This window comes from Hemicordylus capensis, chromosome 17 (assembly GCF_027244095.1).
Source record: "Hemicordylus capensis ecotype Gifberg chromosome 17, rHemCap1.1.pri, whole genome shotgun sequence".
Lineage (NCBI taxonomy): Eukaryota > Metazoa > Chordata > Lepidosauria > Squamata > Cordylidae > Hemicordylus > Hemicordylus capensis.
Window position 1 is genome coordinate 2,549,100 of NC_069673.1, and position 23,231 is coordinate 2,572,330.

The 23,231-nt window shown below is 48.1% G+C and overlaps 1 protein-coding gene across 4 annotated transcripts in view; it reads right to left on the reverse strand.

Moving 5' to 3' along the window:
* ADAMTSL2 (ADAMTS like 2) overlaps positions 1–22,365 on the reverse strand; it is a 137,806-nt gene extending 115,441 nt beyond the window's left edge. For 2 of the 4 annotated variants that reach the window (XM_053281699.1, XM_053281702.1), the window contains exon 1: positions 22,250–22,357. In XM_053281699.1, coding sequence (XP_053137674.1) covers positions 22,250–22,314 — 65 coding nt within the window. In that variant the 5' untranslated portion in view covers positions 22,315–22,357. Of the gene's footprint in view, positions 1–22,249 lie in introns of all 4 variants that reach the window. The other 2 variants (XR_008312697.1, XM_053281698.1) reach the window with 2 other exon arrangements.
* Between the last annotated feature and the right edge of the window lie 866 nt (positions 22,366–23,231).

The window sequence follows — 23,231 nt, forward strand, 5'->3', positions numbered from 1 at the left end:
CGAACCGGCAACCTTCTGCTTATTAGTCAAGCATTTCCCCGCTGCGCCACTTACGGTGACTCCAAATGTCAGAGGCAGCTCCAAAACCGGGCAGGCATTTCCACCCCTTCTTGAAAGACATGCTGCTGAGCGAGCCAAATGGGAAACCAGTTCTCATTAGGGGAAGAGCAAGCAACTGGCCGCGGAGGCTGCGAGGCAGACGCCGAAAGCCACAAGATCATACCAGGCCAGTCCTAAACTGCCCTGCCCCATCCCTGCCCCCCCCCCCCGGGTTGCAAAACAAGATTCCGCCTCTGTCCTCCGCGCCTCTTCGCCTTCCGCATCCTGACACTCTTAGAAGCGCATCAGGAAAACAAGATGTCAGGCCCATAATTGCTCCTGGCAGGGAGTCTGGCAGCTTGGGGACCCGTTCCAAAAACAACAAGGGTGAATGTTAAACAAATGGCCGTCCATTTCTCAAATTCAAGCTGGAATGGAGGCCTTCCCCCACCCTCAGGCCATTACATGGATTTTTGCCGTCTGTATTTATGATATGTCTGAAAAAGTCCGAGCTTTATCGCCTCTTGCACAGAAAGCAGGAAGCCAGCAGAGCGAGAAAACTCCGGGATGGAAAATACCCGTTCCTTATTCACGAAGGAGACGTCAAACTGTCCCAGAAGAATCCACTGGCTACAGGTGCTCTATTTCAAGCATTTTGGTCTTACAGTGTGTTTGGTCCTACCGTACAGGAATCGGGGGGGGGGGGGCGGGGGTCCCAAACTTGGGATCCCAAACGAAGTTGGACTACAACTCCCATCATCCACAACCATGCCCAGATAGATAGATCAATGGTGATTTCAGTCATTGACCAGTAAAAGACTACAGTTACACAGACTTAGTGTGAATTTTACAGGCAATATAACAGACGAGAGCTCTTCTCTGATTTGTTCTAGAGTACCATTTTTACTAGTACTACAAGCATTTGTATGCCGTGTTGCAACCAAAGCTCTCAAAGCAATTTACACAGGAATAAAATAAATAAAACATTAAAATGGTTCCCTGTTTTCAAAGGGTTCACAGTCTAAGAAACATAAGGTGGTCACTAGCAAAAGCCACCGGACAGGGGTTGGAATCAGAGGCGTACTTTCCCCTGGACTTTGGGGCCAATGTCCAGGGCCTCCACAGCCCCTGGGGGCCCCCAAATCCAGGGTGGGAATTTGGAACCTCCTGCATGAAAGCATGCAGGTGCTCTTGCAAGAACATCCCCGGCCCCTAAGAGGAATATCTTACAGTGCGCACACATCTGGTCTCCCATCCAAATGCAAACCAGGGCAGATCCTGCTTAGCCAAAGGGACAACATTCATTCATTTATTTCTATAGTTGATATGAATTTCTGTATGCAGATGGTTCCACGTTCCCTCCCTGGCATTTCCAGACAGGGCTGAGAGAGATTCCTGCCTGCAACCTCGGAGAAGCCGCTGCCAGTCTGTGTAGACAATACTGAGCCAGATGGACCCATGGTCTGACTCTGTAGAAGGCAGCTTCTTCTGTCCCATAACACCCCTTGTTCCTATACCATCACACCCAGCCAAAATGGCTGAAGGCTGATGTGGATGATGCTAGTTGTAGTCAAACATCTGGCAACCGCAGGTGCAGAACCACTGCTCTAGAAACAAGCGAGACATTTCAGGAAATCCCAGGTACAGGAAAGAAACCATTCCAAGGAGGAGAAAGCGGTCGATAGCAAAGAATACAGCTTCTCTAAGTTGTCCATTCCTGTCCCGCCGGATGCAAACGCAAAATGCATTAAGGCTATAAAGAGAAGGGGGGGGGACCAATGCACTCGACGGCTGTGCATAGTTTGGAGGGCGTTTGTCAGAAACATGCGCACGAAAACATTGTGCGGTTTTTCGGACAAATTTGAAACAGGGTTCCTCAATCCCCTCCAACAGCGCTACTGGAAGGATTACTGGCGCGGCTGAAGGCAAACTCCTACCTCTGTGAAATCACACGTCCAGGAAGTAATTGCATCCACAAGGAAAATATTTGTATGTATAATTCAGCGACCCGTTTTATAAACATTGTGGTTCCACCTCGGAGTTATTCCTTTGGCTTAAAAAAACCAAAATTATTCAAGCCAGCTATGGGCTTCTCCCTCCAAATATCAGAGGCCTGCAAGCGATGTGGGATGACATTTGGAAAATTGTTTGGGGGGCAACACACAATACAGGGTCGGGTTTCTGAGTCTTCGCCATCTCCACCATAATAATGGGGATAAATCCCCTCAAAATGGAGAATAATCCAACATGGCAAAACCACAGAGCTGAGGGACATTCACACACAAAGGAGAGCTGGTCTGGGGAGGCAAGCTGGTCTCGTGGTGGCAAGCGTGAATTGTCCCCTTTGCTAAGCAGGTCTTCCCTGGTTTGCATTTGAATGGGAGATGACAAAGATGAGGGAAACCCTGTAGCCAACTGGACTACAACCCCCCTCGGCCCCTGCTACACTGGCCCATTTTGACAGAGGGTGATGGGATTTGTAGCCCAATACCGTCTGGGGAACCAGGGCTGAGAACCCCTATATTATGAGCACCCAAAATGACCCTTCTGCAAACTTCGGCAGTGAAATTTAGGCCAGCTGGATTGCAGACTCTCTTAAGCAGCTCCACAATGGCTGAAGCTCTTCCCCCACACATCCAACCTGCCAGTAAGTCAATCCGTTGTTTAATTACCCCCTCCTTGTTAGGAAGTCCCCTCTTATTTTTCAAGGCCGAAGCTCTCTACCATCCGCCCATCGGATTCTGTTATGCCTACATCTGCAGGACTGAAAAGACGATTAACGTCTAAGACCAGATGGATTTTCCATGTGCAAACAAAAGAAAAATCAATACCACAAGATCAAAAACATCCTGAGTCCCTAGCTCTTCCGTGGAGAGCTGCAGGTCCGAGAACAGGTTTCTAGCCCATATATAAGAACCTCAGAAGAGCCCTGCTGGATCAGGCCCAAGGAAGCCCATCTAGTCCAGCATCCTGTTTCGCACAGTGGCCCACCAGATGCCTCTGAGAAGCCCACCGGCAAGAGTTGAAAGGGGCAGGCCCTCCCTCCTGCTGTTACTGCCCTGCAACTGGTACTCAGAGGCATCCTGCCTCTGAGGCTGGAGGTGGCCTATAGCCCTCTGACTAGTAGACGTCGATAGACCTCTTCTCCATGCAGTTCTCCAAAGCCATCTAGGTGGTTGGCTGTCACCAGGAGTCGAAATCGACTTGACGGCACACTTTACCTTATTTTTAAAAGCCCCAAATATTGTAGCAACTGCATGCATGTTCCAATAAAAGGTTGATAGAATGTTGCTCGGTACGTCAGCCACCCTTTGACACAAGGCAGGTCCAATCCAAAAGGTCCAATCCCATAGCTTTGCTGGATCAGAGACTGTGCCTTCATACAGCTGGCGGGCATGTCGATTTTGCCAAGCGGGTTTACAGGCAGCGGGGCAGGGTTTATGGTGAGGTGGAATGGGACAGACAGACGGAACAGGCACCACTTCCTACACCGTGCCATCACTGCCTGTTTGACCACAAAAGATGATTGTCCACAGAAATGATTGTCTTGGTTTGTGGAACAGGGTGGAGCAGCAGAAACTAGGGGTGTGCAAACCGGCTCGAATCTGACCCAGTCCGACTCGTGCGGTTCGAGCTTGGTTCGAACTCAACCGAACCCGGCCAGATGGTTTTGTGCACATCCCTAGCAGCAACCCATGCAACACTTCAGGGTGGTTGATTAAATCCTCTAGGGCAGGGGTTCAAGGCAGAAGAGCAGGGGCAGTGAAGACACCTGGCAACCCCAACTTTATCCCAAGCGACGGCAGGCCAGGCTACGAAGTCATCCTGGAGCTGGGAAGGCCCTCTCTAAAGATTCACGCACGAGGCTGTAATGAACACAGCCACTTGCCGAGGAACTTGAATAAGGGGACCCTGGAGGGAGCGAACTGGCATTTTTATTTGGGATTACATCCCGACACATCTTAACTTTCAATTCCGCCGCCGATGAAAAGGAACATAAAACAAAATAAAGGCCCAGGAACAGCAGAGAGGAAGGGAGGTGTGTGCAGGAACAGACCCGGCTCAAAACCTCTCAGGAATAAGCCATAGAGAAACAAGGAAAGCGTTAACGTTCCTCGGCTGAGCTCCCGCCAACAGCCGAAGCACTTAAGAAACCTGTACCGTCATAAACAATGAGATAGCCAGCCTCCAGAGCGCTGGAAAGATGCCCGGACTTGGCCACTCTCACTTCTAATTCTGTAACCTTGTCTGTCTTTCCAGTGGGCCAGAGGGGCAGGCTTTTGCTAGCCCTTGCCCTCCTTTCGGGCAGAAATCCAACCGGAAAGGGGGAAACGAAGTGCATGGCACATGAGCGCAATTCACGCCTCGGCCCCCAAAGGTCCCCGCCGGCCCAGGTTTCTCCCCGCTGCTGCCGTGGTAAATCCATCAGGCGCTCAAGGTCTCTGCGCGTGCTGGCACAGTTCTGGAAAGGGAAAGGGAAAGGGCAGAGAGCCAGTGGGGATCAACAGAGTGGGATCAGATGGATTTGTAACAGCCAAGGGCCTTCCTTCTCCTGGCATGGTTGCCAGCCAGCCTAGATCCCACTGGTCTGACCAGCTCAGTCCGAGGCTGCGGCCCAGTTCAAAGTTCTTTCAGGGATGAATCTGAGGATTCTGAGCCAATTGATCCATTGACTAAATGTTTGCTTCTCTGTAATATTATTTCCCCCCGTTCTCTTTAAAGCATCTACATTTTTTGAAGAGTCTGTTGGGGGCTATGTTGGTGCGACGGAAGGCGTGTCATATGTACCCAAACTGAAGACCCTGAATTTAAGATGACCCCCTTTAAAAAGATGGGTTAAATATAGGGTTATATTATTTCCCCAAAGGAAGAGGGCCTTAAATCGGATTCCACCCCCCCGCCCAACCCTGCCGTTTGCATCCAACCTTTCCCAAACATGTATCCATTTTACAGCAGTTAAATTTTTTTATTATTATTAGAAATCCAAACCAAGTCGAGCTCTACGGTTTTCATGGTACATTAAACCTCTCTACCTGAGACGGCCAGCACCTCATCAGTTATCCTCACTTTTTTCCAAGGCTCTGGAAGTGGAGTCAAAGTTTCCTGGTTTATTCGGGAGATGTTATTCTTGTGCTCCCTGCCTGTCTGCCCAGAATGCCATTTACCCCTCTGCTGAAGGATGAGCCATCGGCAACAGGGGCTTCAATCTCGCCCCTCTCCCATCCCCAAAAATAATATTTTCCACTCTCTGCACAGCCCTGCCAGTCAGTTCGGCTGCTCTAGGATCCTTCATCCATCAAAAAGGATTTTTCATCAAGTCTCCGGTCCAAACTGAAGGGAGAGAACCAACAAAATGGAGAGAGTGTGTCTGCGTGTGTGTGTGATGAATGTAATACAATTTGCTTCCTGCACCTGGACCCGATTTATGCGACATCAGCAAGAACATCAGTTCAGCACAGAGCACTGGACGTAAAGTGGGTTGCCAAATGAATAAGGGGAAACAAAGGGCTCAGCTCCTGTGCCATCCATCGGCAACTTGGTTTGCAGAATTCAACAGACAGAGCATCAGTAAGCTTTGTCACTTGCTCCTATTTATTTATTTTAATTTTTATTACATTCCTATACTGCCCAAAACTTGCATCCTTTACCGTTCAAGCTGCAGATCACATCGTCGGAGCAGGGGCGGGTAAAAAAATTGGCCACCCAAAACAAATATTCAGGCCCATTTACCCAAATCAAAGATGTCTCCAAATTTAAGAAAAAAACCCTTTAAAAGTAGGTTACATACAAGTTAAACATTCATTTACTCAAAAGGAACAGGAGTCTGAATTGAAGACAGCCTTCCACTTTCTAAAATAAAAAAAACTTGGGGAAAGCCTAGTCAGGCAAATACAGTACACACACACACACACACACACACACACACACACAGAGTTGCCTTCTACGAGTCAGACCCTTGGTCCTTTTACCCCATGGGTCAAAGAGCCTAGTAAGAATATTCAGCCATGAATCACTGCTATGAACTACAATATTTATATCCTGCTTTTCAAACAAGGCTCTCAAATGGTTTACATAATAAAAATGCATGATGAACCATTAAGTCGCTTCTGCCCCCAAAGGGTTCACAGTCTAAAAAGAAACATAAAGTAAACTCCAGCAACAGATACTGGAAGGATGCTGCAACTGGAAAGGACCCATTGCTCTCCCATCGTGATGAATATGTAACCATGTGCGCATCACACTGGGCCCACTCAGATGTTGCACAGGACCAACATTCATGTCCAGTTACATAGGAACATAGGAAGCTGCCATCTACTGAGTCAGACCATTGGTCTATCTAGCTCAGTATTATCTTCACAGACTGGCAGCGGCTTCTCCAAGGTTGCAGGGTGGAATCTCTCTCAGCCCTAGTTCTGTGCAATGTCCCTGAGCCGCAGGGTATGCCCCTCTGCCCACACAAGCCTCCCCAAAATCCTACTTCCAATTTAGGCTAGAACCAGACCAGACCAATTGTCACTTCCAAGTTGACCACATTTAGTTTTCCTAAACAACTTCCTCAAAATAAACCGAGATGTGAAGCCAGGGTTTGAAATGGGTCTCCGATCTCGGTTTATTTCAAGTAAGTTGGTCAGACTAAATCAAGATTGGTCAGTTCAGACACCATCGTTTCTTTCCAACCTAATTCTTAGATCTATTTCCAAAAGAGCTAGAAATAGGGGTTCAAGCACCAGTTCGGTGTTGAACCGATTCGGACAAGGTCCCAACCAGTTCAGCGCTGCGGGTAGGGGAGCAGGAGCTTTAAGAGGACAGCACGTCCTGCTTTCCTCTTTCTTAAAGCTCCCGTTCCCCACTCCCCGCTCCCCTCTCACAGTGCCAAACCAGTGCTCGAACCAGAGTTCATGCACACCCCTAGCTGGAAATGGGATGATCCTTATAGACACATAGCCAGAGCACTTGAGGGTAAGAGGGCAGTACCAGCAGACTTTGCAGGCACATCAGTTTCACAAGAATCTGAAGGAAAACGCTAAGGGGGCAAAGAAACACCAAAACTGCCCTAGTGTCACTCAGCGGAGTGGAATGTTTGCGGACCCAGAGGACACTTAACAGTCAACCAACTGGGCGGACCTAATGGAACTCAGTGGCAAGGAGGGGGTGGAAGGAGAGCTTGAGCAATAAGAGAAGGAAATGTATCTGGTTGTGTAAACACTCCCTCGAGACAGGGACAGGCCTTTCTTTTTTGGAGGGGCAAAGCTGCTTTTCGATTATGACTCCCATCACCTCCAGTATGATTCATCACAGCAGGGGATGATGGGAGTTGTAGTCCAACAACAGTTCGAGAACCTCCGGTCGGCAGAAAGAAGGCGCCCTCCTCCAGGTCAGATTAACAGTCCAAACCTGAGAAGAATTAGAGCCCCCAATAGGTTTGTTGGTTTTTAAAATTATTTTTATTTACATCTTGAAATATAGGTTTGCGTTATGAGCTCCCCAAACCAATATTTCAAACTAGGTCGCGTTACTAAGTGTAAGGGATTCCAGCCATTAAGCCCTCCTTTAATAACACAACTAGAATCAAAACAACCCCATAAAAAGAAATGAGTGCTCCGAAATATTTACAGCCTCGCTGCTTCAAAGGGGCATAGAAGAAGAAGAAGAGGAGGAGGAGGAGGAGGAGGAGGAGATAAAATCAATATCAGTAAATATCAATGGTGTTTTTAGTGGAGGCAATGATAAACTAAGCATGGGAAAACAAAATTTGTTATCTCAAGGAGTGTGGTATAGTGGTTATATAGTGGTTAGTCCTGGAAAATTCCAGAACTACCAGTATGAATATTTATATGCCGCTTTTCAATAAAAGTTCTCAAAGTGGTTCACATAGAGAAGTAATACAGTCATCCCTTGCCAACTTCAAGGGAAACTGCATTCCTGGAAAACCTGGCGGTTGGCAAATGTGTGGTTGGCAAAGCATTATAACGGTTGGGAAACAGGATTAGGGGAATTGTGGTTGCAAAAAGACTGAAAAAACCCAGTTAAAAATAGGAAAAAACGCCCCTGACCCCCAGAAATCACATGAACCCTGGAAATTGCCCTGAACCTCCAAAAATTGCCCCCTGACCCCCAGACATCACCCCCTGACCCCTGGAAATGATCCCCTGTCCCCCAAGAATGACCTCCTGACCCCTGAAATCCCCCCCCAAAAAATTTAAAAAAAAATGGAACTGCAAATACACAGGTCACGGTAGGTGAGACCTGCCATAACTCCCCAGTTACGGATACTCAAATGTATCCTCCCAGCATCATTGGTCAACTCATTGTCCTGACCTCCAGGAATCCCATAATACACCACTTGACATGCACAATTCCCCCAGGAGACGGGCACTCTAGGCACTCATCTCTGTGTCTGCTGGAGCTAAACATAGCCCCAGCTAACATACGATCCAGTAGCCCGTGTCACAGGAGGGCTTGCTCCCTCAACCTTGGCTAACAGCCGGGCTCCAAAGCGGGGCCAGGCGGCGCTACCTCTCCGGGATCGGGCCCAATCCCGGCGGTTCTCACATGCAGCCTAACCCAGGCTGGGTTAGGTTGCGCATGAGAACACCCTCTGCATGCGTGCATACTGCATTCCTGATCTTCCTCATTCTAAATGCTATGCACAGACCCAACTGCTACCACCACAACTACGTTTGAATCAACAGCAGGAAGTCAGGCCAAGTCCAGAGGGGCCGCTGTGTGTCCTGAGGCCCCGATCTTGACCAAGGGCGCCTCAACATTGCCACCATGCTCACATTACACACAACACCCAAGAGGGCCAGAAAGGGTGCAAAAGACTCCTCTGTGCACGGATTCTGCTTCTTCCAGGTCCCCAAACGGGGCAGGGATTAATCCCCCGCCCGATCCTAGAGTATGGAAGCCCCCTTTACCCAACTGATTCTGGCAGACCCCAAACGGTATCAGCGTGGTCTGGGGGACATTGCCTCCCCCCCCCCTTTGAAAGTTAAGGCCGCGGTGGTGTCAGGTGTTGCCTTCCCTTCCTGCTCTGTACAAGGTGCAATTGGCAGAGATGCTTTGGAAGAAAGCTAAACCGGTTGGGGGCCTCCGATTTGGTCTCTGAGGCGAGCACACCCTCTATGGGTCAGTAGTACCCACTGCAAGCCAGTAAAGATTTTTGCTGTAGCTATAGAGCCGCAGATGCCTATCTTGCATTACATACCAGATCGTGTGGGACTACAACTCCCATCATCCCCTCGTGTCTGGGGATGATGGTGTTGGAAGGGATTTCAATGATACCTATTACATTTTGATCCCACTCTTCCTTCAAGGAGCCCAGAGTGGTATACATGGTTATGTTTATCCCCACAACAAGTCTGTGAGGTAGGTTAGGCTGAGAGAGACGTGACTGGCGTCTCCAGTGGGAGTCATGGCAGAATGAGGATTTGAACTCGGCTCTCCCTAGTCCTAGTGAAAAGAATTACCCCATTAAGAGTATCTTGAGACAGGATTTGAATGTCCAAATCCTTGTAAAGGTGTGTTAATGGAGTTATATACTTGGACAGAAAGCCTGTGTCGCTGTGTCGCAAGTATGACTTCATAGCGTGAGGGCTGAAGAAGGAAGGAAGGGTGAAGATGCAGCACGAACCAAGAGGAGGGGAAGACCTGAGATGATCCGTAGACCAATCAGAAGTCAGAGCAGAGAGAGAGCCAACAAGGATGGGGAAACAAGGAACACAGGAGGCTGCCATATACTGAGTCAGACCATTGGTCCATCTGGCTCAGGATTGTCTACACAGACTGGCAGAGGCTTCTCCAAGCTTACAGGTGGGAGTCTCTAGTCAAACAACATTGGCAGGTTCTTGCAACAGTGAAAAAACGCCCTGCAAAATTTCTTACCAAAGACTAAAACCTTCTTCTTCATTAACCCTGCCATCTATTAAGATCATCGGGGGACATCCAGTTGTGTTTACCACCAGATCATTTGGTGGCAACCCACAACCGGCCCTTCTCTAGGGTTGCTCCAGGGCTCTGGAACACACTCCCAGATGAAATCAGCTGTTTTTACTTCTGAAAATGCCCCTCTTTTATCAGGTTTTAGTTTATGCTATTTTAATGTTTTATTTGGTGGTCATTTTGCTTTATATATATGGTTTAAGGTTTTGGTTGTTGCTGGGTTTTAACTGTAAACTGCCCAGAGAATTTACACAGGGTGGGAAATAAAATAAATAAATACAAGAAATAGTTTGGTACACTGTCCAGAGATGTCAATATCAGGCAGGATAGATAGATAGATAGATAGATAGATAGATAGATAGATAGATAGATAGATAGATAATGCCTCAAGATCTGGTGATAGCCAACAGCCTGGATGGCTTTAAGAGACGTTTAGATAAATTCATGGAGAACAGGTCCATCAATGACTACTAGTTTGGTGGCAGAAATTAATTAATTCATAATTGACCTGTGGAATTCTCTGGCAGAAGATGTGGTGATGGCCACTAGCTTGGATGGCCTTAAAAGGGGCTTCAACAAATTCCTGGTCTATTAATGGCTACTAGTCTAGTAGCTATAAGCCACCTCCAGTCTCAGAGGTAAAATAAGATCCCACTCAATCCCAGTTGCAGGGGAATAACAGCAGGAGAGAGGGCATGCCCTCCTCCCCTCTGGCCTGTGGGCTTCTCAGGGGCATCTGATGGACCACTATGTGAAACAGGATGCTGGACTGGATGGACCTTGAGATTGACCCAGCAGGGCTGTTCTTATGTTTTTAAGTAAGTAAAATGTTACAACTGTACACACTCAAACCAATCTCAACAGTTAGCTTGAACAGTTCCTGAAATCCCCTTCCTCCCTGGTGGGAGATGAGAATACGACCTTGAGCGATATGATCTCCCCATTGATCAAGGTCATCTTCTCCATCTTCCTTATAAGGGAGATCGCTAACACCTGTACCCTGCATTGGAGGGATTTGCACCCGGCTTCTCGTTCAAAACAAATGCCCATAGTCATGCACACAAAGGCATGTGCGAGTACACAGACATCGGGACGCAGGTTCCGCATAATGTCACAGCGTCAATAATATCTCGCTGAACGCTTGTAGGAGGAAAAGATCCAGTCTGCTACTGCTCTCTGCTGGATAAAGAGCAGAACAGCCAGCCCTGATATTTCGTGTGGGCTGGAGCGAGGCCAAGGGGATTTCCATAGTTGCCCAGGCTGGGACAAACGACAAAAAACCCACGTTTGGTCTATCAAAGGAAGGAGCCTTTTGAGACCACTGAGCCAGACAGAATGTGAGGGGGTTCCCCCCCCCAAGGAACACCATACAAAGCACAAAGTTATATTAATTTTTTATTTATTTTATTTTATTCTATACATTTCTATACTGCCCCAAACCCAAGATCTCTTGGTGGCTTACAAAACAATAGTCCCGAATGGGCTTGGAGGAAGCAGATGCAGTGGTCTCAATCCAAACCTTTATGCCAGTGGTTGCTCCTTTCTTGGGAGCAACGGCTCCAATACCATATCCTGCAAACCCCCTTCTGTTATTTTGCAGTTAGGAAATGTTCAGAAGGACGGAAGGAGGAGAGCTGATCTTGTGGTAGCGAGCATGAATTAGCCCCTCTACTAAGCAGGCACAATCTAAGCAGATTGTGTAGACCATCCTGAGCTAGGTGGACCAATGTTCTGAGACAGACTAAGGCAGCTTCTTACATTCAGTCTTAGCAAGTATTCAAATCAGCATTATTGGGCGATAGTTTCTCAGGACCGCTAGGTTACCTTTATTATAGATAGGAACAATACCACTATAATTATTTAGGGTATTTAGGAGAGTGTCTTCTTTGTCATGAACCCTGTTGCCTACTAAGATCATCTGGAGAGGTCTGGTTACGGCTGCCGCCGGCTCGTTTGGTGGCAACTCGGGACAGGGCCTTTTCTGTGGCTGCTCCGGGGGTTTGGAATATGCTCCCTGTTGAATTAAAAGCATCCCCTTCTCTTGTTTGTTTTCTGGAAGAGCCTTAAGATGTACCTGTTTTCTCAGGCTTTTAACTGAAGATTTTTAAATGTTGTGTGTTTTTATTTTGTTATATCAGGCAGTATAGAAATATGATAGATAGATAGATAGATAGATAGATAGATAGATAGATAGATAGATAGATAGACAGAGCTATCTTGCTAACTTGCAAGATAATGAGATAACTAGCTATATCGCAAGTTAGCCCCTGCTAACTTGGCAAAGATGTACCTTTCAATGTGGTGATTCTCTTTACTTAGTAACTGGCCCTCTCCATCTCCAGTGACTGTTGCTGGTGTCTGTCTTATGTTTCTTTTTAGATTGTGAGCTCTTTGGGGACAGGGAGCCATCTTATTTGTTATTTCTCTGTGTAAGCCATTTTTGGAAGGGCGGTATAGAAATAGAATAAATAAATAAATAGATAAATTAAAAATTAATAATTCCAGCCTCTGCGTAACTGGCAAGTTTTATTAGTATAAGAGAATTTTAAAAGTCAGAACTGGTTTCCACCCATCTAAATTACCTTGGAATAGCTGTTTAAGAAGCATATTGATACCTGGGGCTTTATTTTTGGCTTGTTTACAGATCCATTCTGCAATGCCATTTTTCCTGTACTGGTGGCCAGGATCCAGTATCTGAGCTCCTTAATCCCAGTGGAACAGGAGCAATGCTCTGATTTGTTGCATCTTATTAATGCTTTATAGTTGTTTTTGGCTTGTTTGAAAACTAACCTTTTGCCTTCCTTCACTTACATAGTTCTAAGTTGTCTAAATAGCCTATATTTAACCGTACCGATGGCTTGGGTCCAGAGTACTTAAGAGCAGGGCCGGCTCTTACCAGTAAGCAGATGATGCACCGCATCGGGGCGCAGTCTGCAGGAGGGCATTGAGCCAATGAGTTGGGGCGTTGCTTCCCAACTGCGAGGCGCACCTGTGCAGTTGAGTCTCTTAACTGCGCAGGCACGCCTCGCAGTTGGGAAGCAATGCCGGGCCAAGCAGCAGGCCACAACATTGCTCTGATATCTTCTGCCACCGGGGGGTGGGGTAGAAGGACACACACGCACCCCTGCAGCCATCCCCTCAGCCGTGCAGCGGCTCGAATTGGCGGGAGGCGGCGAGAAGAAAATGGCCCCAGACGCAGTGATGATGGAAGAGGGAGGAGGAGAAGGAAGCAGCCGGCGGCCTCATAAGGGAGCCTGGCGAAGGGTGGGCAAAAATGGCAGGGAGGGAGCCCGGTGGGGAGAGAAAGCGCTGTCGGGGGCGGGGGAAGCTGCCTCTGGCAGGATGTGGACGGGGACCTCCAGAACAATGGGGAACTGACTCTCTCTGTTTCTCGCCAAGACTGCTCCATTCTCTCTCTCTCTTTCTCTCGCTCATTCAAGCCAAGACTGCTCCATTCTCACTCACTCAAGCCAAGACTGCTCCATTATCTTAAATACCCAGGGCCTAAGCTGTGTAGGGCTTTATAGGTTATAACCAGCACCTTGTATTTTGCCCAGAAGCGTATTGGTAGCCAAATAGCTCTTTAAGTATAGGAGTAATATTATTATAATTATATTATATACAATGTTATGCACATAATTAAGTAAAATCCTCGCCGAGGAAGTTTGCTGCTGGAAAAGGAAGACGCAGGTCACGCAGCTCGCGCCAGTTCCCAGGAGGGGGGGGAAAGACAATCTTCATTAGGGGGCCGGCTGGTTTTCCGGCACCCAGCCTGATGAAGCCACTTTGCGACTGGGAGCTGGATATCGCCCCAAAACACCTCCCAGTCCCAAGATCAACCCAGCAGCAAAAAGACGCAAGCTACCACCTTGGCTATCGGGCGGGCCGTTTTAGTTCGGCAGCGGCGAATCCCGCCCCGTGGCGCGCATGTTTGCAGTCACTCACTTTTCCGCTCAATAGCTCTGGGTCCGAAAGTGGCAAAAAGAGGGCTCAGGCGGAGGCAGGCACGGGTGGGGGAGATCTGGGGTGCGAATCATCCCGCCACACGGGGAACCAAGAGGTCGCCCTGCCTGGGAAGTGATTGAGGCTTGCCTTAGGGGAATCCAGAACCCACAAACCAGAAGTTGGAACGCAGAACCCACAGCCACAAACCAGAACCCAAGGCGGTTTGCAGCGCACTGCTGTGTCCTTCTCAGAAAAGTACACACACCTCAAGTTGCCGACCACGCTTTAAATTATGAAGAGAGACTCTCGTCTCCCGAAGTCTGTTTCCCGAATCCCACCATGTGCCGTCGAATCCGTGTCGGTTGTGTTGTCCTCCAGCTCCAGTCCTGCCTGCAGGTGCCCCCAGCCCCAGCAACGCTCTCCTCGCTCGCTCAGCGACCGCGCCACGTGCAGAAGGCCGGCGAGCCGAGCTGGGAGGACAGACAGGACGTCGCCGCGCGCGCATGCGCAGCGCAACTCGGCACGCCGGCCGAGTCGCGCGTGCGTGTATGGCGTCGCTTGTCTTTGAACTACTGGCGCCCGCTGCAGCGCTCACCACCAAGCCCAGGCCTGCATTATTTTAAAAAATTATTTTTAAAAAAAAATTTAAAAAAAAATTGGGGATCGGCGGGGGTCATGGCGGCACCCCCCACGTGACTGGGGAAAATGGCGCCCGGGGCACGTGCTCCCCCAGCCCCCCCTATGGTTACGCCTCTGGACTTATACCTCAGCATCAATTCTGTGGTGATACAATCTCAATGAAGCAAACAAATCTGAACCAAAGAAAACTTTATGGGAACTGCAGATGTTACCAGTGTCAGTAACCTGCTGTTTCACTCCTATTTCATTATTCACAGTCATCACTGAAACCAAGCTTGTGTCTGGTTGCATTGCATTTTTTAAGTCCTGTAAATCTATAATCCCATTTTTCTTTACAGACAGGTATGTGACTCGAAAGCCCTCAGCTTCCAGAACACAACATGAATCTAGCACACATTTGTGTTCAGTTTGTGTTGTAATTGTGTGTTTCTTTCTGGATTTCATATTTTGCAGCTTCGAAGTACATAATACTTACAAAAAGAAATCACTGGAAACCTAACCAACCACCAAACAACTGCCAAGTAGTTGCATTTAGGATAGGGTGTCAGAATTTTTTTTAACAATTGCAGTATCAGAGTTGTAGTATGTAGTATCATACTACATACATACATAGGTTTTTCCTCACAACCACCCTGTGAAGTTGGCTTGTATCTCAAACATCAGAATTATGATGCAATGATGATACATGCTACATAATACTTAGGTTTTTCCTCACAACAACCCTGTGAAGTTGGCTTGTACAAGCCAACTTCACAGGGTTGTTGTGAAGAAAAACCTAAGTATAATGTACCGGTAGTATGTATCATCATTGCATCATAATTCTGATGTTTGAGATACAAGCCAACTCCACAGGGTGGTTGTGAGGAAAAAACACATGTGTGTTAGTCAGATGTATGTTGGGGGGGCAGGGGGGCGCGACCGGGGGCGGGGGGGGCAATTTCAGTGCTTGCCCCGGGTGCCGTTTTCCCTAGTTACACCTCTGCTCCGGCCCATGTCTGCCTGCTGCGACTGTTTGGGCTCCACCTGGTGCAATCTCAAGCTTATCTTTGCAGTCCTTAAGACTAGAAACTTGCCGTCTTTATGTGGAGTCAGGCTATATGTCCACCTATCCCTGCATCATCCACCCAGGCAGGAAGTAATTTTAAGGTCTCAGGCAAGGGGCTTTCTAGGGATGTGTGAATTGATTCGAATTGATTCAACTCAAATCTGGCCGATGCAAACAATTTGACTTTGAATCAAATCACCCCTAAAAAGGGTAATTTGATTCGAATCAGCCAAATTCTAATCAAATTGATTTGATGACTGTTTAGGGACATTAAGGCACCTTTAAAAAAAATCATTCAGGTGCCCCAATTGGTTAAAAAAAAAAAAGGCACCTAAATAGGTTGAATCGATTAGAATGTTTAAAAGATTTATATAGTGCCTGACTCCGAAGGCTCCAGGTAACTCATAACCATAATTTGAATCGAATCAATTTTAATTTGAAGCGAATTGGCCTGTTTGGGCCAATTCAATTTGAATTTGAATTGGTCCGTTTCAATTCAATTCAATTTGTGCACATCCCTAGGGCTTGTCCAGCTGTGCTCTACCCTGCACAGAGTCAGACCACTGATGTATCTAGTCCTATATGATTTTACCTAGGCTTGAATCAGTTCTGAGATCTCAGGCAGGGGGTCTCTCTTTCCCAGTCACACCCCACCATGGCCCTTGCTGACAACATGACCTTATGCAGATTCCAAATTGTGAGAACACAGTCAGATCAGCTAGTGACAAATGCAATAGACACTCACGTTATTTAAAAGAACAGTATCATTTGTATTTAGATGCTGCCCCAAAGTATATACAACACCACTCCTCTCCATCGAACCATGAGATAAGCTAGAATTCGCGAGACAAAGCTGACCTGTGTGTGGAGTGGGTCCAAGGATCTCGAAGGGACCGGGGTACGTTTGGCTGGTGTGTGAATGCACAAACTCTCTCCCAAAGGAGATTCGGAGTAACAGCCCTGTCTGTAAAGCCTCCAGGAGGTTGTGGCAGAGATCCGGGGCTTGCCTGAGGCTACGAGAGAAACACTTCTGGACTGCAGTGAGTTGGCAATCATGAACACTAGCTGGCTTCCTCTTGTCTGGGGCAGACGGGGTTTCCTGATCCTGATGCCCGTTGAAGGTGCCCGAAGGTGTGAGATCGCCCTGCAGGAGGAAGTCTAAAAATGCCACAACATGATACGAGGCCGCGTAAAGGGACTCCACCGTGTGTTCATGGCAGTGAAAAGAAGCAGCCGTTTGGGAGTGAGAAAAAAGTAGATACAGACTGGAGTTTGGAAAGCTTGGAAGGGGAGAACGGGTACGATTTTTCAGGGGGGGGTTCATCATCGATTATTTTATTCATTTATTCGATTTCTATACCGCCCTTCCAAAAAAAAAAAAAAAATCAGGGCGATGTACATGTAAACAGTTAAAAATCAATTCGCAATTAAAAGCAGAGACCACAACACAACCAGGTTCAGAAGCACTATATAAAAATGCGAGAAAAACTGGTCCCTGGAGCAGGCCCAAGCATCTGGTCCAGCATCCTGTGTCCTACAATGGCAGACCAAGAGATGAAAGCAAACAATCCCCTCCTTTTATTGCTGCACTGCAACCGGCCCTCAAAGATAGACTGCTCTTGAACTGGGAGGTTCCACATAGCCCTGAAGGCTAGCAGCCAGTATACCTCCAGGGACAAAGCCTTGTGAGGCATCTGGCAGCCCATTGATGGGACCTCCTTGGTCTGATACCAAGCAGAATTGAGGCCTTTACTAGTAGAGGAAATCAGCCAGGCCTCTGTGCTATTTGAATGGGCAGTGATCTGGGGCCTCATTCTTAGCATTAGTATCCGTAAGAGAGCAGCCGAGGGGGGCGGGGAATGGATGGTGAAATGGTGGAATTGGCCACGACCAAGAGAGAAGCCCTATAAATATCACGGCCACATTTTTTGTTCTCCTGGATCTGTGCTGCTGTGACTCATCTTGGCCTTCCTGTATTGCAGTGGAGAATATGAAGCAACTGGAGCCAGTTTTGCTACTTTCACAAACGGGCTAAGAGGGGTTCTCCCTGACCCTTGGTGGGGAGATTTTTTAATTTGGATCCCACTTAACTGATGTTCCGGGCACTAACACGGCCTGCTGTGTGCTTGCTTCTGCGCCCCTCTTTGCTCTATCTGTAAAGGAAGAGATTATTACGAAGATATCCAAAGGGGCCCAAATTATTGTGATGCCCAATGCCAGGTGGCCAATGCCGCCTTGCCCCACGCTCCTGGTGGGGGCCAGCCCCCTTTCAAAATCTACCCCTGCAAAGGTTGAAAGTGGTGCAGGAGGCAAGAAGGAGGGAGGGAGGAGAGCTGGTCTTGTGGCAGCAAGCATGAATTGGCCCCTTTGCTAAGCGGGGTCCACCCTGGTTGCATTTGAATGGGAGACTCCATGTGTGAGCACAGCAAGATATTACCCTCAGGGGAAGGAGTCGCTCTGGGAAGAGCAGAAGGTTCCAAGTCCCCTCCCTGGCAGCATCTCCAAGATAGGGCAGAGAGAAAGATTCCTGCCTGCAACCTTGAAGAAGCCGCTGCCAGTCTGGGTTGACAATCCTGAGCTAGATGGACCAAGGGTCTGAATCAGTATATGGCAGCTTCCTATGTTCCTAACATCTGTGTAGTTATTAGGGGACAAACCAAACTAAATCCTGCTTTGTATGGAAGTAAAAATGGATAGCCAGTAGGTCAGGTTTCCTCAAACCTGGTCCCCACAGTCACTGAGGCTGGGGATCATGGGAGTTGTAGTCCAACAATATCTTGGGACACCACCCCCCCCCCCCGCCCTTTGAGAAACCCTGCAGTAAGGAATTTCCTAGAAGTAGCAGCCAAGACGCTGCTGGCTAAGTGTTGGAAACTAGAAATTTTAGGAGGAATATATCTGGAAGATCTGTTGAGTCAGGATTAATGTGCAATTGTTCTAAATTAAGAAATGAAACATTCAAAGAAGTGAACAAATCAAAACATGCCCGGCCTACATTTATCCATTCAAACCTTATGTGCAAAGGAATTTGGGAGGCACACTTTACTTATGAATTTATCATCAGTTAGAAACTCCTGGGAAACAGACCAACGGGGATTCGAACCGGCAACCTCGGGCTTGCTCATCAAGGCATTCCCACGCTGCACCATTAGGTGGTCAGTAGGAAACATTAAATAGCAGTGAAAAGCACTCCAAAGATAACAGAAAGCAAATGTACATGCCCGCCTAAAACCAAGGAGAGGTATTCTCTCATCTTTATCCCATGGACGGCCTTCTCGGTCGTTTAAAACCAGGCCTTTGCGATTCTCCTCTTCAGCACGGTTGAACAACCTCTGCATCCAAAGGTGCCGACATGCCAGACATCCACCCCTTAGCAAACAAGAGCACTTCCCAGATACTGCTCAGGCCTCACCCAAAGGACAGGTAAGCTCCCTTCAGCAGTCATTAACTCATCTGAGGCCCCACCAGCAAAGCGGACGGCCCACAGAAGGTTGGACACCAACACAGGGGTCAAAGCTCGGAGGAGGAACTCCGAGCTGGCCGTCTCCAAGCCATTCAACAGCAAGGCAAAGCTCATCTTAATAGAGGACTGATTCCCATACCCGCTCCAGGTCACGATCATGCCGTACGGGTGGAGGCTCGACCCCACGTATAGCTCCGAAGCAGAGAGCTCTGAGGTCTCGTTCTCCAGAAAGCTGAGCCAGGGAAGCCAGCCGCTGGTCTCCTCGATTAACCGGACCCGCACCACATGGGCATTGGTCAGCAACGAAAGCGTTGCCTTCGTGAAGCACATGAGGGTATTGCTCACTTCTCCTGGACCGGCTGCCGCCAGGATCCAAGACACATTGGGATGGCTCCCCTTCCGTTGGCCATGCACATATGCCTGGAGAGTCCGCCATGTTGTTTCCGGCTGGTTCGGGAAGAGAAGACGAAGAGAGCCAAGACCGTTCTCCAGTGGACAAGCCTTCCTGAACCGCGAAGCCCTGCCGTCGTCCAATGGAAGGTGGCCGTTGTCGTGACAGAGCAGAAACGAGGAGACAAGTAAAAAAACGAGGGTCAGAAGAGAAGCAAGGAAGACAGAAGGGAAGCAGTCAGAATCCTGGGGCTCTGGAGGGGTTTCTGAGGACGGAGAAGGAACCTGCCCTTCTCTGGTCCCAGTCTTCACATGGTCCCAGGAATGGTAGCAGGGCTCCAGGGAGTTCCTGTGGTCCAAACAGCTCTCCTCGCCTTTCTGCATGCCTTCCATATCTTCGTCTCCTCGCACAGCCCTGAAAACAGAAAACAAGAGAACATACTCAAGGGCAGGTGCTCCAGAAGACAGAAATGAAGCAAGAAAGAGCGGAGAAGTCCTGGATCTTTCCCACACAGGGGTTTTCCCTCCGGATTCTCCTCTGGGAGGCAGGCTGGGTGTTCTCACTGCAGCCAGATTCCGGCCGAGGTCAGTTCAGTGTCTTTGGAAGCACCCCACACACAAATCGGGCTTTTCCTGCTGGATTTCAGCGCATCCCGGTTTATATCTGAGTTTTTAAAAAGCTGGTTTTCAGCACAGTTTCCTGGAAAATCCTATGCAGAGCGCAGACATCAATCTTTAAATTTGTATGATTGGAGCAAGGCACGCCTATAGAATGCAAAAACAAAGCTGCCTATTTGCCTTGCCTTTGATCCTGAGGCAGAGTTGAAAACCCAATTTTCGGGCTCTTTGCTCTTTCCAAGTGTTTGCAGTGGGGAGATCTTTTTGCAGGAGGATCTGCAGTCTTTTGCCGAAAATGAGCATTTCCTTCCATGCCATCCAAGCTGAGATGGGGCTGCAAAATCAGAGGCGATGTTGCAGGCAGGCTGACACTTGCTAGGACATGTGTGTATGTGTGAGTGTGTTGGGGTTGTGGCGGTGGTGCGGGGGATAGAAAGCCAAGGCTGATGGCTAACAGGCAGTTTGATCCACACACAAAAAAGCAGAAGTGTGTGTGGAGGTCAACAGAGCCAGATCACAGGTAAAGTGTGCTGTCAAGTCGATTTCGACTCGTGGCACCCAGAGAGCCCTGTGGTTGTCTTGGTAGAATACAGGAAGTGTTGACCATTGCCTCCTCCCGCACAGTATGAGAAGATGCTTTTCAGCATCTTCCTATATCACTGCTGCCCGATATAGTACCAGCAGGGATTCGAACCAGCAACCTTCTGCTTGTTAGTCAAGCATTTCCCCGCTGTGCCACTTAAGGTGACTGTAATCCTCTTTTAAAACATGAGTCTAATAAAATCTCTTTGGCATTCACACTGCTTCGAGCGTACTGCCTCCAAATCCCCCCAAAACCTGTGGGACACCAGCTAGCCACGGGTGCCAACACAGGCAGCTAACAAATAAAGTTTTTTATTATTATTCCCTTCCCACATATTCCATTCTCAACTCCCCCCTCGGTTTCTAAAGCAGAGGTCACACTCAGCCAGGCGGGCCAGCGTTAGGACAACCACACCACCCAGGACCTTAAGCCTTAAGTGGCACAGCGGGGAAATGCTTGACTAACAAGCTGTCTCAGTAGGAACACCCCCCCCAATGAAATCGTAAACACCCAGGAGCTTTGGGCGGTATAGAAATATTGTCGATCCGTAAGTCGATCCGTAAGTCGATCAGAACCTCCCCATCTCTAGCAATGTTCTTAAGCAACTCTTGAAAATGCATCTATTTTATCAGGCTTCTAGTTCCTAGTGTTTTAAAGTTTTGCCGATGGTTATATCCATTTGTTTTACAGGCGTCTAGGTTTTAATTGTCTGGGGGGTTTAATTGTAAACTGCCCAGGGATTTGGTATACAGGGTGGTAAATAAACACGATAGAGAAATTACTAGAAAAAAAACCATCTAGCCCGCTCTTCTGCCTTTAACAGCAGACACTAGGTCCAGAAGCACAGGACAGACCTAAACACACTTGAAGATCAAACTGCTGTTACAGTCAGGCAAAGCTGCAACACTCAATTGAAAATTTGGCAACCCTACCTGATGAGGAATGCAATGGGCAGGGCCCACCTCCACACCAAGAGATTCCAAGGCTAGTCCAATCAAAATGCTTTTTTGGGGGGGAATTATTTGTTATTTATCCTATTTCTGTACCACCTGATAGAGACATTTCTAGGCAAAGTTAAAACATAACAAATGTCAAACAATATAAACAGTTAAAATGCACACACACACACACAAATTAAAAACAATCCCAGTTGATAAAAACATATTAAAGATTTAAAATTTCAATTAAAAGCCTGGGGAAACAAGATTATGAAATCTTCATAACCCCCACCCCCCGAATTTTCAGGAGTGGGTGGGGCACACACAGCTGCCTCTGCTTAAATGTTGCTTAAACACAAGCTACTCCAACATGGGTCCTCAAATCTTGGTGGACTACAAACCCCATCACCCCCTGCCTGTCAGAGTTGTAGTCCACCAACATCTGGGGCCCACGTTTGAGCACCCTGGGGTTCAGCAAAATGCCAGGGGCAGATTTACTCTTGACGTCTGCTAGATTCCTAACGAACAAGAGACACAGAGACGTGTCTGTTTTCCCCTTCCTACAGAGATCTGGGATAAATAGCAGAGAAAAGGAGGGGATGCAAGAAGAGGATTGGGGAACAGACTACTTTAAAAGAGACACTCACTTGAATCCTCGCCCCTGCAAAATAAATTGGAAGTGGGGAAAGTCACCTTCTGATCCAAGCAGCATGCCTCTCCCTGCACCCCTAAATAGATGCTTTCCTCAGGTGTTAATCCAGGAACAGCCCCCACCCACTCCCGCCCCCAAGGCACAGTTTCCTCTGGGTCCTAATGCTAGTGCTTTTCATTTCAGACTTTGCATCATGCATTGCTTTGAATTTAGCACAATACACAACAACTGGGCCTTAATTTAACTCCAGCAGTGCTGGGGATCCTAAAAAAAAACAAAACCTTGCAGTAGGTGGAGAAGAGCTGGTCTCGTGGAAGCAAGAATGGATTTTTTTTCTTTGCTAAGCAGGGTCTGCCCTGGTTTGCATTTGAATGGGAGACTACATGTGTCAGCACTGGAAGATATTCCCTTTAGGGGATGGAGCTGCTCTGGGAAAAAGCACCTGCCTGCTTGCATGCAGAAGGCTCCAAGTCAGGGTTTATTAACCTTGGGCCCCCAGATGTTGTTGGACTACAACTCCCATCATCCCCAGACATGGCCTTTGTGGCCGAAGATGATGGGAGTTGTAGTCCAACATCATCTGGGGGCCCAAGGTTAAAAAAAACCTGCTCGAAAAACCCTGCTCCCTGGCCGCATCTCCAAGACAGGGCTGAGACTTCTGCCTGCAGCCTCGGAAAAGCCGCTGCCAGTCTGTGTAGACAATACTGAGCTACATGGACCAAGGTTCTGACTCAGTATATGGCAGCTTCCTCTCTTCCTAAGTTGCTGACTCTAGATTATTTATTGCAATCTTTTATCCCGCTGACATAGAATGCTTCATGATTAAGTGGGGGTTTGAACCTGGGTCTCGCCAACAACACTCTCACCCAGGGGTGGGCAACATCGACTCTCCAGCTCGTTTTGGCCTACAATGCCCATCATCCCTGACTATCGGCCACTGTGGCAGGGGGATTGTGGTTCAAGAACAGCTGGGGGGC